Here is a 16150-nt window from a genome sequence, read left to right as displayed (position 1 = left end):
TTTTTAATGCATTAGATTTATTCATTTTATGTATGAGTATTTTGCCTACATGTGTATGTGTACCACATCCATGCTTGGCCCACATGGAGGTCAGACGGACATCTGATTCCCTGGAACTGGAGTTATGGATGGTTGTGAACCACCATGTGGGTGCTGGGAATCAAACCTGGGCCCTCTGGGAGCAGCAAGTGTTCTTAGTCATCTCTGTAATCCTGACTGATAAGTAATTTGCAAGTTTTTTTTCTTTGTTTTTGTTTTTGTTTTTTGAGACAGGGTTTCTCTGTGGCTTTGGAGCCTGTCCTGGAACTAGACCAGGCTGGTCTCGAACTCACAGAGATCTGCCTGCCTCTGCCTCCCGAGTGCTGGGATTAAAGGCGTGCGCCACCATCCCCCGGCTGCAAGTATTTTTTTTAATTATACTCAAATTCTTGATTGAGTTCATGGAAAGTTTGTTGGCTAATAAAATCAGCTCTGTTTTATGCTGTTAGATGGCTAAGAACAGCCGCCCTCGGAGCTGTCCCCCATCACATACATCACAGGAGTTTTCTATCCTACCTCACCATAGGTGACAGTGTAGAAGTTAGAAAACACATTGTATTTATGCCTGGAAACTAAGACACCCGGATCTAAGAAAAGAAGCTTTCACAGGAAGCAGACTGGCCTTGGTTGGTAGTAATATAGTTTAGTCCACACTTAACCCAAATTAGTCGGCTTGCAGCTCCTGACAACTGCTCACTTATTTTAGAAGTGTGATATCTTGTCTCCTCCTAGGGGTGGCTGGAGGTCATACAGCTTGAAAAGGGTAAAAACTTCACTGTATACCCAGCAAACTGATTATACCTTGTCTTCATAAGTAGACTTGAGCTGTTCCCTACAAGGAAAAGCACCCCTCTGCTATGAAGGCCTGAGTCAGAGCGCCCCACCCAAGCAGCAGACTGTGGAGGGAGCTGAGAAGAAACAGGGTCACATCAGCATAGGCTTATGACTCAGCAGAACCCGTGTGTGGCCCCACGCCCAGGGCAAGTTGTTTGAGGCTGAGTTTCCCTTCCACCCAGAAGTTAGGTAACCCTTTGTCTCCTTATAAATCATGGGGACTGTGAAGCATCAGTCTTAAAGATCTAATCCCTGGGCAGGTGATCCTGACCCAGCTATACAAGCAGCCGAGAAATCTTGGCTGGGGCTTTGGGAATCGTGCTTCCTATAAGCATGTAGTTTGAAGTGAATCTCATCACCACCTCAGACTTCACTTCATGGAATCACCAGAGAATGACTGTGTAGTGGTCTTTGAGGTTGGTGAAGAGCCCTCTCTGGCCCACATGTTTTTCCAAGTGTTGTCTCAGCTTCTGAGATCTTTGGGAAAGGCCTGACCTTTATGTCCATCCTCTTCATTCTGTACTGGATCATTCTCTCCAGATTTACTAGTCTGCCTTAATTTTATAATTTAGCCAGGTATGGTGGTGCACACCTTTAATCCCAGAACTCAGGAGACAGAGGCAGGTGGATCTCTGTGAGTCCAAGGCCAACCTGGACTACATAGTGAATTCCAAGACAGCCAGGACCACATAGAAAGAACCACCCAACCCACCAAAAGAAAGAAGAAAATTGATCACCTTGGGGCTGCAGAGACGTCTCAGTGATTAAGAGCACTTACTGGTGCAGGGAGAAAAAATAACAAACAGCTTCTTGGTTAGAAGTAGGACTCTGCATCCACTTCCCCTTCCTTGTGCTGAGGTTGGATCTGGTTTGAACTTTTGCAGATCTTGTATGTACTGTCACGGTTTCTGTGAGTTGATATGTGTATTAGCCCTGTATGTCTATAATATGTTTCCTTCACAACATCCACCACCTCTGGCTCTTATAATCTTTCTCTCTCCTTTTCCATGTAGATCCCTGAGCCTTGAAGGGAGTAGACTTTTTTGTCTTATTTTTTGTGTATGATGTTTTGCTTGCGTGTATGTCTAGGCACCATAAACATGTCTAGTGCCCATGTGCCTTTGGAGGCCAGAAGAAGATATCAGATCTCCTGGAACTACCATGTGGGTGCTAGGAACTGAACCCCAATTCTCTGTAAGAGCTCTTAAAGCCAAACCCAACATTCTCATTTTTAATTCAAAATTTAGACAAATAATGAAGCAGAAAGTAATAACTTTCCTAGAATGGTTTCTACCCTTCTTGAAAGAATCGCATACCAAATGACGTTCCTCCAGACTTTTCCACTTCTTAACTCTAGCATGTAAACTGACCATTCTAAATATTAAACTTACTTTTTCACTTAACAGTATACCTCAGATATCAGTCCACTAAAATGCCTAACGAACAATTGGTTTTTTATATATTTTATTTGGAGAGCTGGGGAGATGGCTCAGTGATTAAGAGTGCTTATTGATCTTCCAGAGGTCCTGAGTTTGGTTCCCAGCACCCATATTAAATAGTTCACAACAACCTGTAACTCAGTTATAGGGATTCAATGTCTCTGACCCCTGTGGGCACCTGCACTCACAGTCACAGACACCCCCCCCACACACACACACCCATAATTAAAAGTAACAAAAATACATTATTTTTTTGCTAATGTTTTTTAAATATTTATTTTATTGGTGTTTTAGCCTATATGTAAAAATGTGTGAGGGTGCTGGATCCTGGAGTTACAGACAGGTGTGAGCTGCCATATGAGTGCTGGGAGTTGAACCCGGGTCCTCTAGAAGAGCAGTCAGTTCCCTTAACCGCTGAGCCATCTCTCCAGCTCCCATTATTTTATTTTTATTACTACTTTATGTATATGGGTGTTTTACCTACATGTACATTCTTGGCACTTGTGGGTGCCAGAAGGGGACGTCAGATCCTCTTATCAGGCAGTTGTGAGTCAAACCCAGATCCTCTGGAAGAGAATCCAGTACTCTTAACTACTGAGCTATTTCTCTAGCCCCATTTTTATTATTTTTAATTATGTATATGCATGTGTGTCTGCGTGAGAGTATATGATGTGAGCAGATTCCCAAAGAGGTCAGATGTATCTGATTTCCCTGGTGCTAGAGTTATAGACAGTTGTGAACCCATGATGGTGGGTGCTGGGAACAGAACTTGGGTCCTCTGGCAGAGTGGAAAGCCCTCCTAACCACTAAGCCATCTCTCCAGCCCCCAATGTCTGACAGTTTTAACAACTTTATGCCCTATAAAATATACTTATACAGCCTGTAATTGACTTTTGTATTTTTATTTTATGTGTGCTTGTGTTTGTGTGTGTGCAGATATGTGTGCGTATGTTTGTGTGTGTGCAGGTATGTGTGTTCGTGTACATACAGAGGCCAGAAGTCAATGCAGGGTGTCTTCTTCAGGCACTTCTTCACCCTGCTGAGACATGGTCTCTCACTGACCCTGGAGCTTGCCAGTTCAGCTTGTATGGCAAGCACTTTACCAGCTGAACCATTTCCCCAGCCCTGGCCTTATATTTAAATAAATCTACTTTTCTTTTTGTTGTCTCATTTTTCAGTACCACAGACAGTGCTGTAGTAAATATCCATACGTATAAATGTACGTCCTTAAAGTATTTCTCCAAGGAAACATCTGGCGGGAAGAACTGATTATTGAAGGGTTAAATCTGGACAGCTGTTGCCACACACGACTTTTAAAGTCTGCAGGGCCAAGAAAAGGGCCCATCGGGAAAAGTGTTTGGTACTAAGCCTGCTAACTCAAGTTCAATCCCCAGGACCCAGGTGGTGGAAGGAGGAATCAGCGATCCCAAGTTGTCCTCTGACCTTCACTTGTATGCCATGGTCTGACTGAAAATAATAATAATACTAATAATGTCTATAATTCACACTCCTACCAATACCATGAAAGAACTTATCAACAATGACGGTTAACAATTTTGGCTCCCATTAATCTGATTTAAAAAAAAAAAAAAAAAGACCTCAACACTCCAAGGCATAAGCAAGGGGATCTCTATGAGCTATATAGGAGTTCCAAGTCAGCCAGGGCTATGTAGTGAGACTCTGTCTCAAAAGGACAACAATTAAAAAAAAAAAGTCAGATCTCAGCAACTTATTGTTGTTTTGATTCTATTAAGTTATGTACATTTTGAAGTGTTTATTGTCTTGGTCCATAGAATAGTAAGAAGGCATTTTGCAGGTGATTGAGGTTTCTCTGGATGTGGTTTTCTAGAAGGATGTTCACTTTTTTCACCAACCAAAGTAAGGTGTTTCCCATATGTGTCCTCCACAGCAAGCAGCGGCATAACAAACTCTGGAGATCTCACTCAGACAGTGACCTCTCAGACCACCACGAACCCATCTGCAAGCCTGGGCTTGAGCTCAACAAGAAGGAGATGACCACTTCAGCAGACCAGATCGCTGAGGTGAAGACTGTGGAGAACCTCGCAGCCGTGCCTCCCGTCTTTGTAGAGCATGTGGTTCCACAAGATGCAAATCAGAAAGGGCTTCATACCAAAGAAAGAGTCATCTGCTTGGGGTTTTCTTCACAGGAATTTCATACCGGACAGATTGAAGATGAACTAAACTTAAATGACATCAATGGATGCTCGTCAGGGTGTTGTCTCAGTGAATCAAAATTCCCTCTTGACAACTGCCCTGCGTCTAAAGCCTTAATCCAACCTGGACAGGCCTCAGAAATGGCCAACAAGTTCCCAGACTTAGCAGTGGAAGATCTAGAGACAGATGCACTAAAAGCAGACATGAATGTCCACTTACTGCCAATGGAAGAGTTGACATCTCGACTGAAAGACGTCCCCATGTCTCCTGATCTGGAGTCGCCAAGCCCCCAACCCAGTTGCCAAGCTGCCATCTCTGATTTTAGTACAGATCGTATTGATTTTTTTAGTGCCCTAGAGAAATTTGTAGAGCTTTCTCAAGAAACCCGGTCTCGATCTTTGTCCCACTCAAGGACAGAAGAACTAGGTGGAGGAAGGAGTGAGGGTTGTCGCCTGTCAGTGATAGACGTGGCACCTTCGGAAATGGCAGCTGATGGCCAGAGAAGCAGCTCTTTGAGTAACACTCCCCATGCATCTGAAGACTCTTCAGTGGATGAGGACCAGTCAAAGGTAAAGCTACCTCATAGTCTGTTTAATGAAATTCTCACCAAAAAAACCACTGGAGACTGCTCTGTTCACTTCTTTGGAGGGGTCCGACTCATTCTTGCTAAGCCAGCACTGTACCACTGAGCTTTACTGCTGGCCCTAATATTTTTTATTATTATATGTATGCATGTTGGCATATTCATATGAGTGGAGGTACCCAAGGGGTCAGAGTGATCAGATTCCCCCTGGAGCTTGAGCTACCCCTGGGGTTGTGAGCTACCTACCACAGGTGCCAGGAACTTAGCCATCATTCCCTGCACATGCTCTTAACCACTGAGCCATTTCTTCAGTGCCTTGGCTCATATTGATGTTAGTAAAAATTTCTCCAGTAGATAGTGGGACAGTTGGGCTGAGAGCTTCCTTTAAAATGTAGCATGTTCTTTTTAAGGATTTTATATTTTCAGGCTTTGGTGTCATTTTAGATTTATTTATTTTATGTATATAAATATGTAGTAGGAGGGGCGGTCTGTGTTCCTGCTGCCCTAGCTCCCGGACGGCTAGCTTATGCCCCGAAATAATTACACAGAAACTGTATTCTTTTAAACACTGCCTGGCCCATTAGTTCCAGCCTCTTATTGGCTAATTCTCACATCTTGATTAACCCATTTCTAATAATCTGTGTAACACCACAAGGTGGTTTGCCAGGAAAGATCTTAACCTGCATCTGTCTGGAGTGGGAGAATCATGGCGACTGCCTGACTCGGCTTCTTCCTCCCAGCATTCTGTTCTGTTTACTCCGCCTACCTAATTTTCTGTCCTATTAAAGGGCCAAGGCAGTTTCTTTATTTAACCAATGAAATCAACACAAAACAGAAGACTCCCACATCATAAATATTTTGCCTGCATGTATATGTGTGTACCACATGCCTACAGAAGTCGGAAGAGGGCTTCAGCTTCCCTAGAACTGGAGTTACAGATGGTTGTGAGCCACTGTGTGGGTGCTGGGAATCAAACCCAGGTCTTCTCCAAAAGCAACAAGTGCCCTTAACTGCTGAGCCATCTCTCTATCCCTGTTGGAGCATTTCTGAAAGGGGATGAAAAAGGGGAGACTTAGCCAAAACAAATGTCCTGACTAAGCAAAGGGATACCTGGGGCTCAGATCAAATCTCAGTAATGATGAAATGTCACAGTGCTGCCTGAGTGAGACCTACCCCTGAGAAAATGATATATTTGAGAAACATTTCATCCCAGAAGGTTTGCGAGCTAGACACATGCAGATAGTTGCTGGAGATGCCATGCTGAGTTGAGTGATGCTTCTAATAACATTTGTGACTTCATCTCCAGTCCTTTGGTACTCAAGAACCAAGAGATGGTTTGGGAGCAGACAGTATCCTAAGATTCCTAAGTGGCATATGATTTGTTTTGTTTTGTTTTTCAAGGCAGCATTTCTCTTGTCTTTCCTTAGAACTCACTCTGTAGACCAGGCTGACCTCGAACTCAGATATCAACCTGCCTCTGCCTCTCAAATGCTGGGATTAAAAGCAATGCACCACTGTACCTGGCAATATATGATTTCTTGTGAACCATCTCAGAAGTAGGAGGAAATACCATAGATAATCAAAAAGGTTGCTTTGTTTTGTTTTGTCTGTTTGAGACAAAGTCTTAGATTAACATACAAAATGTCCCCTGATAATCTTAATGGACTTGATTGTATTTTTGTGATGTATTTATTTTGCAGTACTGGGGATTAACCACAGGGCCCTGTGCATACCAGGCAAGTGTTTTACCAACTGAGGTTGGTACTAACAGCCCTAGTGAGATACTTGAGATCTCATGATTTCTGCCATATTTCATCTTTTATTTCTTCTCCTCAATTACCCAAAACAACTCCTGCCTCTACTTCTGTCTTCTGCCTTTATTGTGTTTCTATGGGAAGTCAGAATGTGTAAGCTCTCTTTATGGACCAGTCAGTTTAGTAGCACTGACAGAAATAGCCTCCCAACTGAGTCCTTGGTCATATGAGTCCTCCTTCCATGGCCCGTGCACATACCAGGCTTACCAGGTCTGCCAAGATCACCTCTACTTGATGTCCTGGCAGATTTCCTCCAAAGGCAAGACTGACCTTGTTATTTATGCCAGCTGAGATGCTTTTAAAGGAGAAAGACCAGCACAATTCCGGAGGAAATGGTGTATTTTGGAGTCTTACATAAAATGTCAGCAAAACAGGCTGACAGTGGTAATGCTCTGACTTTAAGGAGGGCCATTTCTAGTTTTTGAACTTAATATTTTTGCAGTTGAACCTGATTTTTTTTCTGGGTTTGGGGTGTCTGTTCTAAACCCACAGGAATTGTTACCTTGTAAAGGAAGGAAATACCTGAGAGTAAGGTTTCGAAGGTTGCTGGGAGACATGGCTGACAAGCCAAGGGTACTGTTCCCAGAAGGAGCCACATGAAATTTAAGGATTGTTGCCAGGTACATGCTTTTAATCTCAGTACTGAAGAGGCAGAAACAGGCAGACCTTAGAGTCCAAGGCCTGGTCTATGTAGAGAGTTCTGTCTGGAACAGGACTGGAGAGATGACTTCTCCGTTTAGAGCGATTGTTCGTGAAGAAGTCCTGGGTTCGATTCCTAGCATCCATGTGGTGGCACACAGCAATTCACCATTCGATTTTCAGGGGACCTGATACCCTCTTCTGACCTTTATAAACACTAGATATGCATATGGTACACATGTATGCAGGAAAAACAGTCATATACTACACAGAAGACTTAAAAATCTTAAAAGGGGCTGTTAAGAGCACCGGCTGCTGCTCTTCCAGAGGTCCTGAGTTCAATTCCCAGCAACTACATAGTGACTCACAGCCATCTATAATGGGACCTGGTGCCCTCTTCTGGCCTGCAGGTGTACATGCAAATAGAACATCCTACACATAGAACAAATAAAACTTAAAAATAAAATATTTAAAAAAAAAATCTTAAAAGAAGCCAGTGGTGGTGCACTAGTGCCTTTAATCCCAGCACTAGGGAGATAGAGCAGGCAGATCTCTGAGTTCTAGACCAGCCTGGTCTACAGAGTAAGTTCTAGCACAGCCAGGGCTACACAGAGAAAGCCTGTCTCTAAAAACAAAAAACAAAAAATCTTAAAAAAAAAAAACAGAAATTTAGAAGAGACTGTGAGGTCAGACATAAAGCAGATTCTCACAGCCAGGAGGAACAGTGATGTGGTAAGAATTAGTGAGAGAAAACAGCAGAAATCTTCCACGTCAGACATCAGGTGACAGCCACAGCCGTCTTGCCCCATCTACACTGGGCATACTGAAGGTGGCTACCAAGCATTTGAAAGAACTGTAGTCATCACCTGAATAAGTTCCTTTCACATTAGAAGTTAATAAACCAAAGGGCTGGAGACATGGCTCAGTGGTAAAGAGCACTGGCTGCTCTTCTATTGGACCCGGGTTTAATTCCCAGCACCCACGTGGCAGCTCACGACTGTCTGTAACTCCAGTTCCGAGGGATTTGGCACCTTCATAGGCATACATACAGACAAAAATACCAATGCACACAAAATTAAGTAAATGTTTAAAAAGAAAACCAAAGAAGTTAATAAGCCAACTAGGAAAGGTTTCGTTTACCTCTTTGTAGTCTAAGTTCTAGAGGCTCACGGGACTATGAAAATATGGATTACAAAAGCTCCCATGACTATTTGAACATTTTAAAACAAGGTCCTGGATCAAGATGTTGCTTGAGTAAACAGAACAAAATTTAGTAGACAGTGTTATACCTTAGAATGAGTTTCCTCTCTCTAGCCTTTAATGATGACTCCTTGTTTGTTTCCATGGTCTGAAAACAGTGAATCTATGCCCCTGGGACCCATAACTTATGTCCTCAGAGATAGACAGGTTCTCTTGGGTCAGAGGATTACTAAATGAAGTATTAGCCACAATTTGCCATAATCATCTTACTATTTTCTCTTCTTAGGCAGTCTCAGAACTTGTCAGCCCAGACATCATCATGCAGTCTCACTCAGAAAATGCAATTTCAGTCAAAGAAATTGTCACTGAAATTGAATCCATTAGTCAAGGCGCTGGGCAGGTTCAGTTAAAAGGAGATATGCTCTCTAACCCATGCCATACACCAAAGAAGAACACCGTCCATGAGCTGCCCCTGGAAAGAGCACATGCCCCTGAGAACAAACCTGGGCATTTGGAGCAGGACGAGAGTTTCTACACAGTCCAGCCTGAACTAGCCGAAGATTCAGGGAAGTACAACCCAGAAGGCTGTCTAACCGCACACCCATCCACAGTAGACTTGGAAGAAGAGGAACCAGTTGAGGAAGAACATGACTGGGTTCCAGGGATGCACCCTGGTGCCAAGTGGTGCCCTGGGTCTGTGAAGCGAGCCACCCTGGAGTTTGAAGAGCGCCTGCGACAGGAGCAGGAGCACCATGGTACTGCCTCTGCAGGTGCCACATTATCCAATCGCAAAAACTCTAAGAATGATTCTTCTGTGGCAGACCTTATGCCAAAATGGAAAAGTGATGAAACCACTCCAGAACATTCGTTTCCCCCCAGAGAAGCAGAGATGAGCAAGGGGAAAGGAAAATGCAGTGGGTCTGAAGCTGGACCACTGTCCCACTGTGAACATAATGCCACTGCTCCAGCCCCCGAGCGGGAGAGTCATTCCTTGCAAACACCTCAGAACTACCTAGGGTTGGATACTGGAACTAAGAAGCAGGAAGGAGACTTGAAGAAACAGAGAGCTGTGATTCCAAACCAGGAATGTGAGACACAGGCTATACCTCTTCCCCTTCCCAAGAGAATAGAAATTATTGAGTACACACAAACAGTTACAACACTTGATCACACTGAGCCAGGAGGTGAAGCAGCACCCAGCAAAGAGGGTGAAAAACCAGGACTGAGGAAGGTGAAGATGGAGAGATCTGTCACTATGTTTTGTGCACTGGATGAAAACCTGAACAGGACTCTGGACCCCAGCCAGGTTCCTCTGCATCCCCAAGTGCTACCTCTGCCTCACTCTTCCTCTGAGTATGAGAGGCTCACTGACCCAACCCCCATGCTAAGTAGCCCTGAAGACAAGGGAAATGGCCCTTCAGCACCCTTCGAGAAAGCAGCACCTTTGATGAGTGGCAGTACCCACATAGCATCCATCAACTTGGATTACCTGCATCCCCAGTCTGTGGTTCACCTGGAAGGCTGCACAGAGCAGAGCAGCACCACAGACAGCGAGCCATCTACAGAGCAGGTCAGCCGGGAAGACAGCCAGGAGGGCTTCCTTTCAGGTGGCGGTGGAGTGGCACACAAGTTATCTCAGTTAAGTAATGAAGACCTAAATTTAATTAACAAACTTGGTGACAGTGCTGGGGTGTTACAGAGAAAACTGGACCCGTCACCTGAAGCCTGTAGAATCCCACACAGCACTAATAGTGAAAATATAAGAAATCTCAGCCACAGCCCTGGCGTGGTGAAGGAGCGCGCTAAAGAAATTGAGACTCGAGTGACCTTCCAGGCAGGGCTCACCAAAACATCACAAATGAGGCACTCGGCTTCTCTTGCCAAGTTGGGTTACCTGGACCTTTGTAAAGACTACTTAGCAGAGAGAGAGCTTGTCTCCTCGGAACCCCCTCATCTCAAATTGCTTCAGCCCTTCATCAGAACAGACTCGGGCATGCATGCCTTGATGGCCCAGGAGCCCTTAGAAAGCCCAGGTGCCCACCAGAACCCACAGCCCACCAAGTATTTTGTAGAGCAGCTCAAAACAACAGAGTGTATTGCACAGAGCAAGCCAGTGGAGAGGCCTCTTGTGCAGTATGCCAAAGAATTTGGGTACAACCAGCAGTGTTTGCTCCCCAAGGCAAGACCAGAATTGACTAGTTCTGAAGTAGGCCTTCCTTTGCTACAGACACAGGGCCTGCAGTGTACAGGCCCCGCTCCAGGGCTGGCTGTGGCACCCCGCCAACAACATGGCAGAACTCACCCCCTTAGGAGACTGAAAAGAGCAAATGATAAAAAACGGACAACCAACCCCTTCTATAACACCATGTGATCCTGAGCCTGCACACGGCGTTTGTAAAGGGCGGTGGGATATGGAAGGAACATGCACTTTATTGGTTAATTTTATAATATTTTGGTCATTTTACTGCTCCTGGCTCATGCAGGGTTTGGGTTTTTCATGTGTATGTGTGTGTGTGTGTGCGTGCGTGCGTGCGTGTGTACGTGCGTGCATGTGTGTTTGTGCACACATGAGTGTGTACTGATTTGAATGGCAAGATCATTTTAGCATTTTTTTATTTTTAAAAAAATTCAAACCTCAAAAAATTTTTTTCAAAGAGCACCTTTATCAAAGGCAAATTGCTGTTTTTCAATCAACTGCCACCTGTCTCCTTATTTTGCCCTCTGAGAAAGACCTGCCTGCTTGGCTGAGGGAAAGAAACAGGGTAGGTAGCACTGAGGCTCAGAAGTGGAGATGGCTCACCAGGCCTGAGACAGCCTGCCCACTGAGGGCGGAGGGAAGTCGCTGCTTCCTTTGGAGTTCATGAAGTTGCAGGTTCTGCTGTGCTCTAAGAGGCAGTTGAGACTCCATTTCTCCTGGTATCCCAAAGTATATCAATCATTGCGATAAAGGGATTAACGAGTGGCCTGGTGATAGAATTTTACAAAGTAAATAATTTTCCCCAAGAAAACAATCTGAAAATCTAAGGGGACCCTAAGCAAAACTCAAGGTCATCTGTAGAGAGACACATTAAGAGAGAAGGTTGAAGCAAAGGTGGAAAAGCAGCCACTGAGTGACTTCTAGGTTAGTGGAATCCACACAGGTGGGGCCTGGCCCCTCTACGAGGTGACGGGCTCTGCCACAGCCTCCAAACTAAAGACCTGGAAACAGGTTTGAAAAACAGCAAAGTCAGTGTGTTTGTAAAATGAATACATACGTGGGGTTTAACCCTTCCATTACTTGAATATTCTGTGGGCCTTCAGAGTTTAATGGCCATAGCTTTCCAATTCACTTTCTTCTCTCTTGCTGTTTTCCCTATCTGCCTCTTTCTTAATTTCACAGATTATATTTTAATTGTTACATTACATACCCAGAACCTATCGAACACAGTTTTCTATGTTATCCCTGTTAACACTTGACATAAGTTGGTTTTTTTAACTCATTTTCCTGGAAGATTTGTCTTTTTTCTATAGTTCATACACAGTATTTATGTACATAATGTCACTTTTTTAATGTTTTATTGTTAATATTGTGGGATCTTTTCTGATTTATTCTTTTTAAGGAGTAGAGTTGCAACTGGAAACAGAGAGACACCAGAAGTGAGCAGACAGTTATTGGGAGTATATTGATGGTGACTTTGATTGTTTTAAGTAGAAACTTCTAATTGCCAGCTCCTGCCAAATTATGCACTTCCTCTTCAGAAACCCCTACAGCCCCCCATTAGAGTACCCTGAATGCTAAAGTTCAGGAACATTGTTTGCACAGCCAGGCAATATGTGCATTGCTCAAAGTAGCCTCTTAGTAGGGCTGATGCTTGGGGGCAGCTCAGCCAAGGGTGCAGCTTCCATTTAGGACACCATTGCTTTGTTGCTAATGTGCTGATCTTCACACTGGAGGGCCTGCTGTAAATAAGCCTCTGAGTCCTACAAAAAAAAATGTCCAGCCTGAAATGAAAAAACCCAGTAACCCACCACAGCTCATCAGAAGGAAACTGGGGCCATTTTCAAGTTGTCCAGAGTTGTAGATCCAGTTGCCATGCTAAAGCCATGGTTGGGTATAATGTCACTGCCAGGAGGCAGTTAGAGGCCTGCTGCTGAAAACGTATGGTGTTGAAATTGCGTATACCTGTGCTGTCTTGGGTTCCTTTAAATCTCAGCTTTGTGAGCCGTGGGTGTTTATGTGTTGTCTCACTACATGGTAGATACCAGCGTGAGGGTGGCTTGGGAGGCAAGATGGTGGATCGCAGGGCTCATGTGCTAAAGAGCCCCATCCACCAATATGACGGGAGGACAGGAGGTTATGGCAGAGTGAGGAGTGTTTGTGTGGAGGTGGGGGGTGGTGGCGTCACCAAAAGTAATGAGAGCTGGGTATAGTGGTGCACATCGTTAACCTCAGCACTTGAGAGACTGAGGCAGGAGAATCTCTGTGAGTTGGAGGCCAGCTTAAGCTACAGAGTGAGACCCTGTCTCAAAAAAGTGACATCTATATGCCACACATTATCAACAATGGCCACTGTTCTCTCATTCGCCAATATAGAAAGCATTTCTCATAGCAGAGACTAAGAGAAAACCCTCTGATGCTTGGGGTGGCTGTGGGGGGAGGGGATACCTGTTTCTTTTTCAAAGGATGGGAGAAACCATCTTGTGTTGTCTTCCTTAATGACATTTCTTACCATTTCACTCACCTGCCCAGATATCTCACACAGGGTCTATAAGTCAGCTATGCCAAAGGGTCTTGCCAGCCCTCCCAAACCCCCACATTTGGGTGTTTTTAAGTCATGTTCATGGCTAAGGCAGGTACATAATAAGCTGTTGAGGACTTTTTTTAACTTCAACTTTTGATAATTTGATTACCTGTTTGCCTTTTCTGTTTATTGGAAGCCCAGACCTGACTGATGAACAGCTGAGCAGGAAAGGCTTTGACCTCTTAGCTAGTACTTCAGCTCCTGCTCAAATGCCTCTCTATCTTTACTGCAGTCCTCGGTGGTCCTGGAAGAGCGTGAGCACACACATGAGCACCTCACCAGGCTGGGCTGACACGTCGGTGCCTGGGATTGGACTGGGAGTGGGAGAGACCCAGCACAGTAGGGAGCACTCACATCCCATTTGGTTTCCTCTTGCTGTTTTTAACACATTTCCTCCTGCATGCCACCTCTTCGGGATCTTACGTGTTTTCCTGTTCTGTGCCTTTGTCTCTGCCACTCTTCTCTTCTTTCTCATTTGAGAACTAGCAAGAGCTCCAGGGACAGCCTGGGAATACATCCCAGGCTCTAAGGCCTCCTGCTCCTGAGCCCAGATGCCTCATCTCAGAAGCCTCTGGCACCACAGCTCACAAGAGTCTTCACCCGAGGGTTTCACTTAGTAAAGATGTTCTGTGGGAGTTGGGTTTTTTGTTCTAAGAAAGCATTATGCAAAAAGTTTTAAGGGCATTTTAAAGAAAAGCCATTTTGGGGGCTTTTTCAAACTATTTGTGGATACTTTGTTTACTTTGTAAGTATTAAAATATGCATCATCTTGGTGGCCACTCAGGCACTGAAGCCATGGCTGTCCTGTGAGTCCTTCCCCAGAGAAATGCCATATTATCGTCAGCCCCTGTGGATACATGGGTCAGATGTGGCTGATCTCCGTCTGTGTCCGGCACTGCATCCAGCAGTCTTTTTTTCCTCAGTACTGGTGTGTCTCCATAGTGATGGTCGTGATGGTGAATGGCTAGTGTGGTGGTTTCATTTTCAATTTTCAGTGGTAGACAAGGTGACATTTTCATTGTTTCAGCACCAATCCAACTTAAAACATCATGGACATTGTTATCCCTTCCAAACTAAAAAGATAAAGCATGTATTGGACATAAGTGTGTGTGTTGCCTCAACTCATCTGGCACCCATGTTAGGAAGAGGCCTTCCACCAAAGCAGGAAGCTGCACACTCCTTCTCCCCGGGCGTTGGGATTTCTTGATGATGCCATGGAGAGCTACTGCACGGTGCTTCTGTACTCCAGCCTGAAGCGGAGGGAACTAGGCCTGGCTTCTGCTATGAAGAGAACCTGCCTCATCTCGGTGTCCCAGAGATCCAGGATGGGGGATCTAAACTGGAATCGCCCCTTAGCTTGAAGAGCCCCTTCCCCTACCACCAAGAGGTATATGGTTGGTGCCACCAATCTGTCTTCACAGTGATGCTAGTGGCAATGCCCTGCCCACAGAGAGCCGATGCCCCAAATGGAAAACTGAGGAACTGACGTAATGTTTCCTAGTCAGTACACCTATTGGGAATTGTTTGGTTTTATGTTTTATTTGATTGTGATTTGTTTGGCATAGCTAAAGGTGCCTTCCCCACCTCCCCCCGCCTTTTTTTCAGACTTTTTTGTAAGACTTGTTCAAAACACAAACAAGTCCAAAAGACTCGCACTGACTGTTACCTTTGCCCAGGCTACCCCCAAACTTCTATGCTCTCATTTTATTAAATAAAAGCAGGTGCTCCCTGGAATCTCTGGGACCTTTTTGAGGCATTTAAAGCAGAATATAAAGAGTGGTCTCATCTCCTTCCTTAATCTTCCTGGTGGTTGGGATGTCCCACTTGTATCATAGCTGTTTTTATTATTACTGATGTGCTCCGCCGTTTTTAAATGTGAACTTGTGCGCAGATGTGCAAATTCAATGTTCTTGTTACAGATTGAATAAATTTTTATTTTGAAGACAAAATGTGTACTTCAGATGCAACAAAGGAGGAGGGAAAGGTGGAGAGGTTAGAAGAAAGCACTGACACAAACAAAATAGCACTCACGGTTCAGTCAGGCATGCATTGAAGAACTCTGTATAGAGTAGGGATAAATATACATGTGTATTTGTGTGTGTGTGTGTGTGTGTGTGTGTGTGTGTGTGTGTGCATGTATATAACTTACCTTACACAAAAGACTGATTAGGAAGCAGGGCTACCAGAAATTGCAGCCAAGGAGGCTCCAGTGTGGTGCCAGGCTGAGGACTTGGCCAGTCAGAGAGGTGCTCACCAAAGCAGTCACCTGAGTGCTAGAATGAATAAGCAAAATTCTTCCCCCATCTGTGGTGCAGGGTGACCGGTGTGGGACATCTGCAGTGCCCTGCCTTAGCAGGGACCGGATTTGCCGGGTGAGTGACCTCACCGGACATCAATGCAGAACAAGTTTCCACCACGGTGAAATCCACACTGGGCTGCAGAGATGGTGGAAGGGCTCTTCCAGAGGCCCTGAGTTCAGTTTTCAGCACCCACATAAAACAGCTCACAAATCCAGCTTCAAGGGATCTAAAGCCACTCTCCTCCACAGACACCCATGCTTATGTGTACCCCCCACATACACATAATCAAAAATAAATTTTTAGTATACATCAATGGTGCAAGAGAGACAGAGCCAATGGGTACATC

The 16150-nt window shown here is 44.7% G+C and overlaps 1 protein-coding gene across 2 annotated transcripts in view; it reads left to right on the top strand.

The window, feature by feature from the left end:
- Positions 1-15442, top strand: part of Ssh2 (slingshot protein phosphatase 2) — a 243541-nt gene extending 228099 nt beyond the window's left edge. For both annotated transcript variants that reach the window (XM_005349503.3, XM_026780288.1), the window contains 2 exons: positions 4222-5056; positions 9010-15442. In XM_005349503.3, the coding sequence (XP_005349560.1) occupies positions 4222-5056; positions 9010-11094 (2920 nt within the window). In that variant the 3' untranslated portion in view covers positions 11095-15442. The remainder of the gene's footprint in view (positions 1-4221; positions 5057-9009) is intronic.
- Positions 15443-16150: the final 708 nt, after the last annotated feature.

This window comes from Microtus ochrogaster, chromosome 7 (genome assembly GCF_000317375.1).
Source record: "Microtus ochrogaster isolate Prairie Vole_2 chromosome 7, MicOch1.0, whole genome shotgun sequence".
Lineage (NCBI taxonomy): Eukaryota > Metazoa > Chordata > Mammalia > Rodentia > Cricetidae > Microtus > Microtus ochrogaster.
Note: the sequence above shows the minus strand (reverse complement) of the source record. Positions and strands in the feature narration are given on the sequence as shown.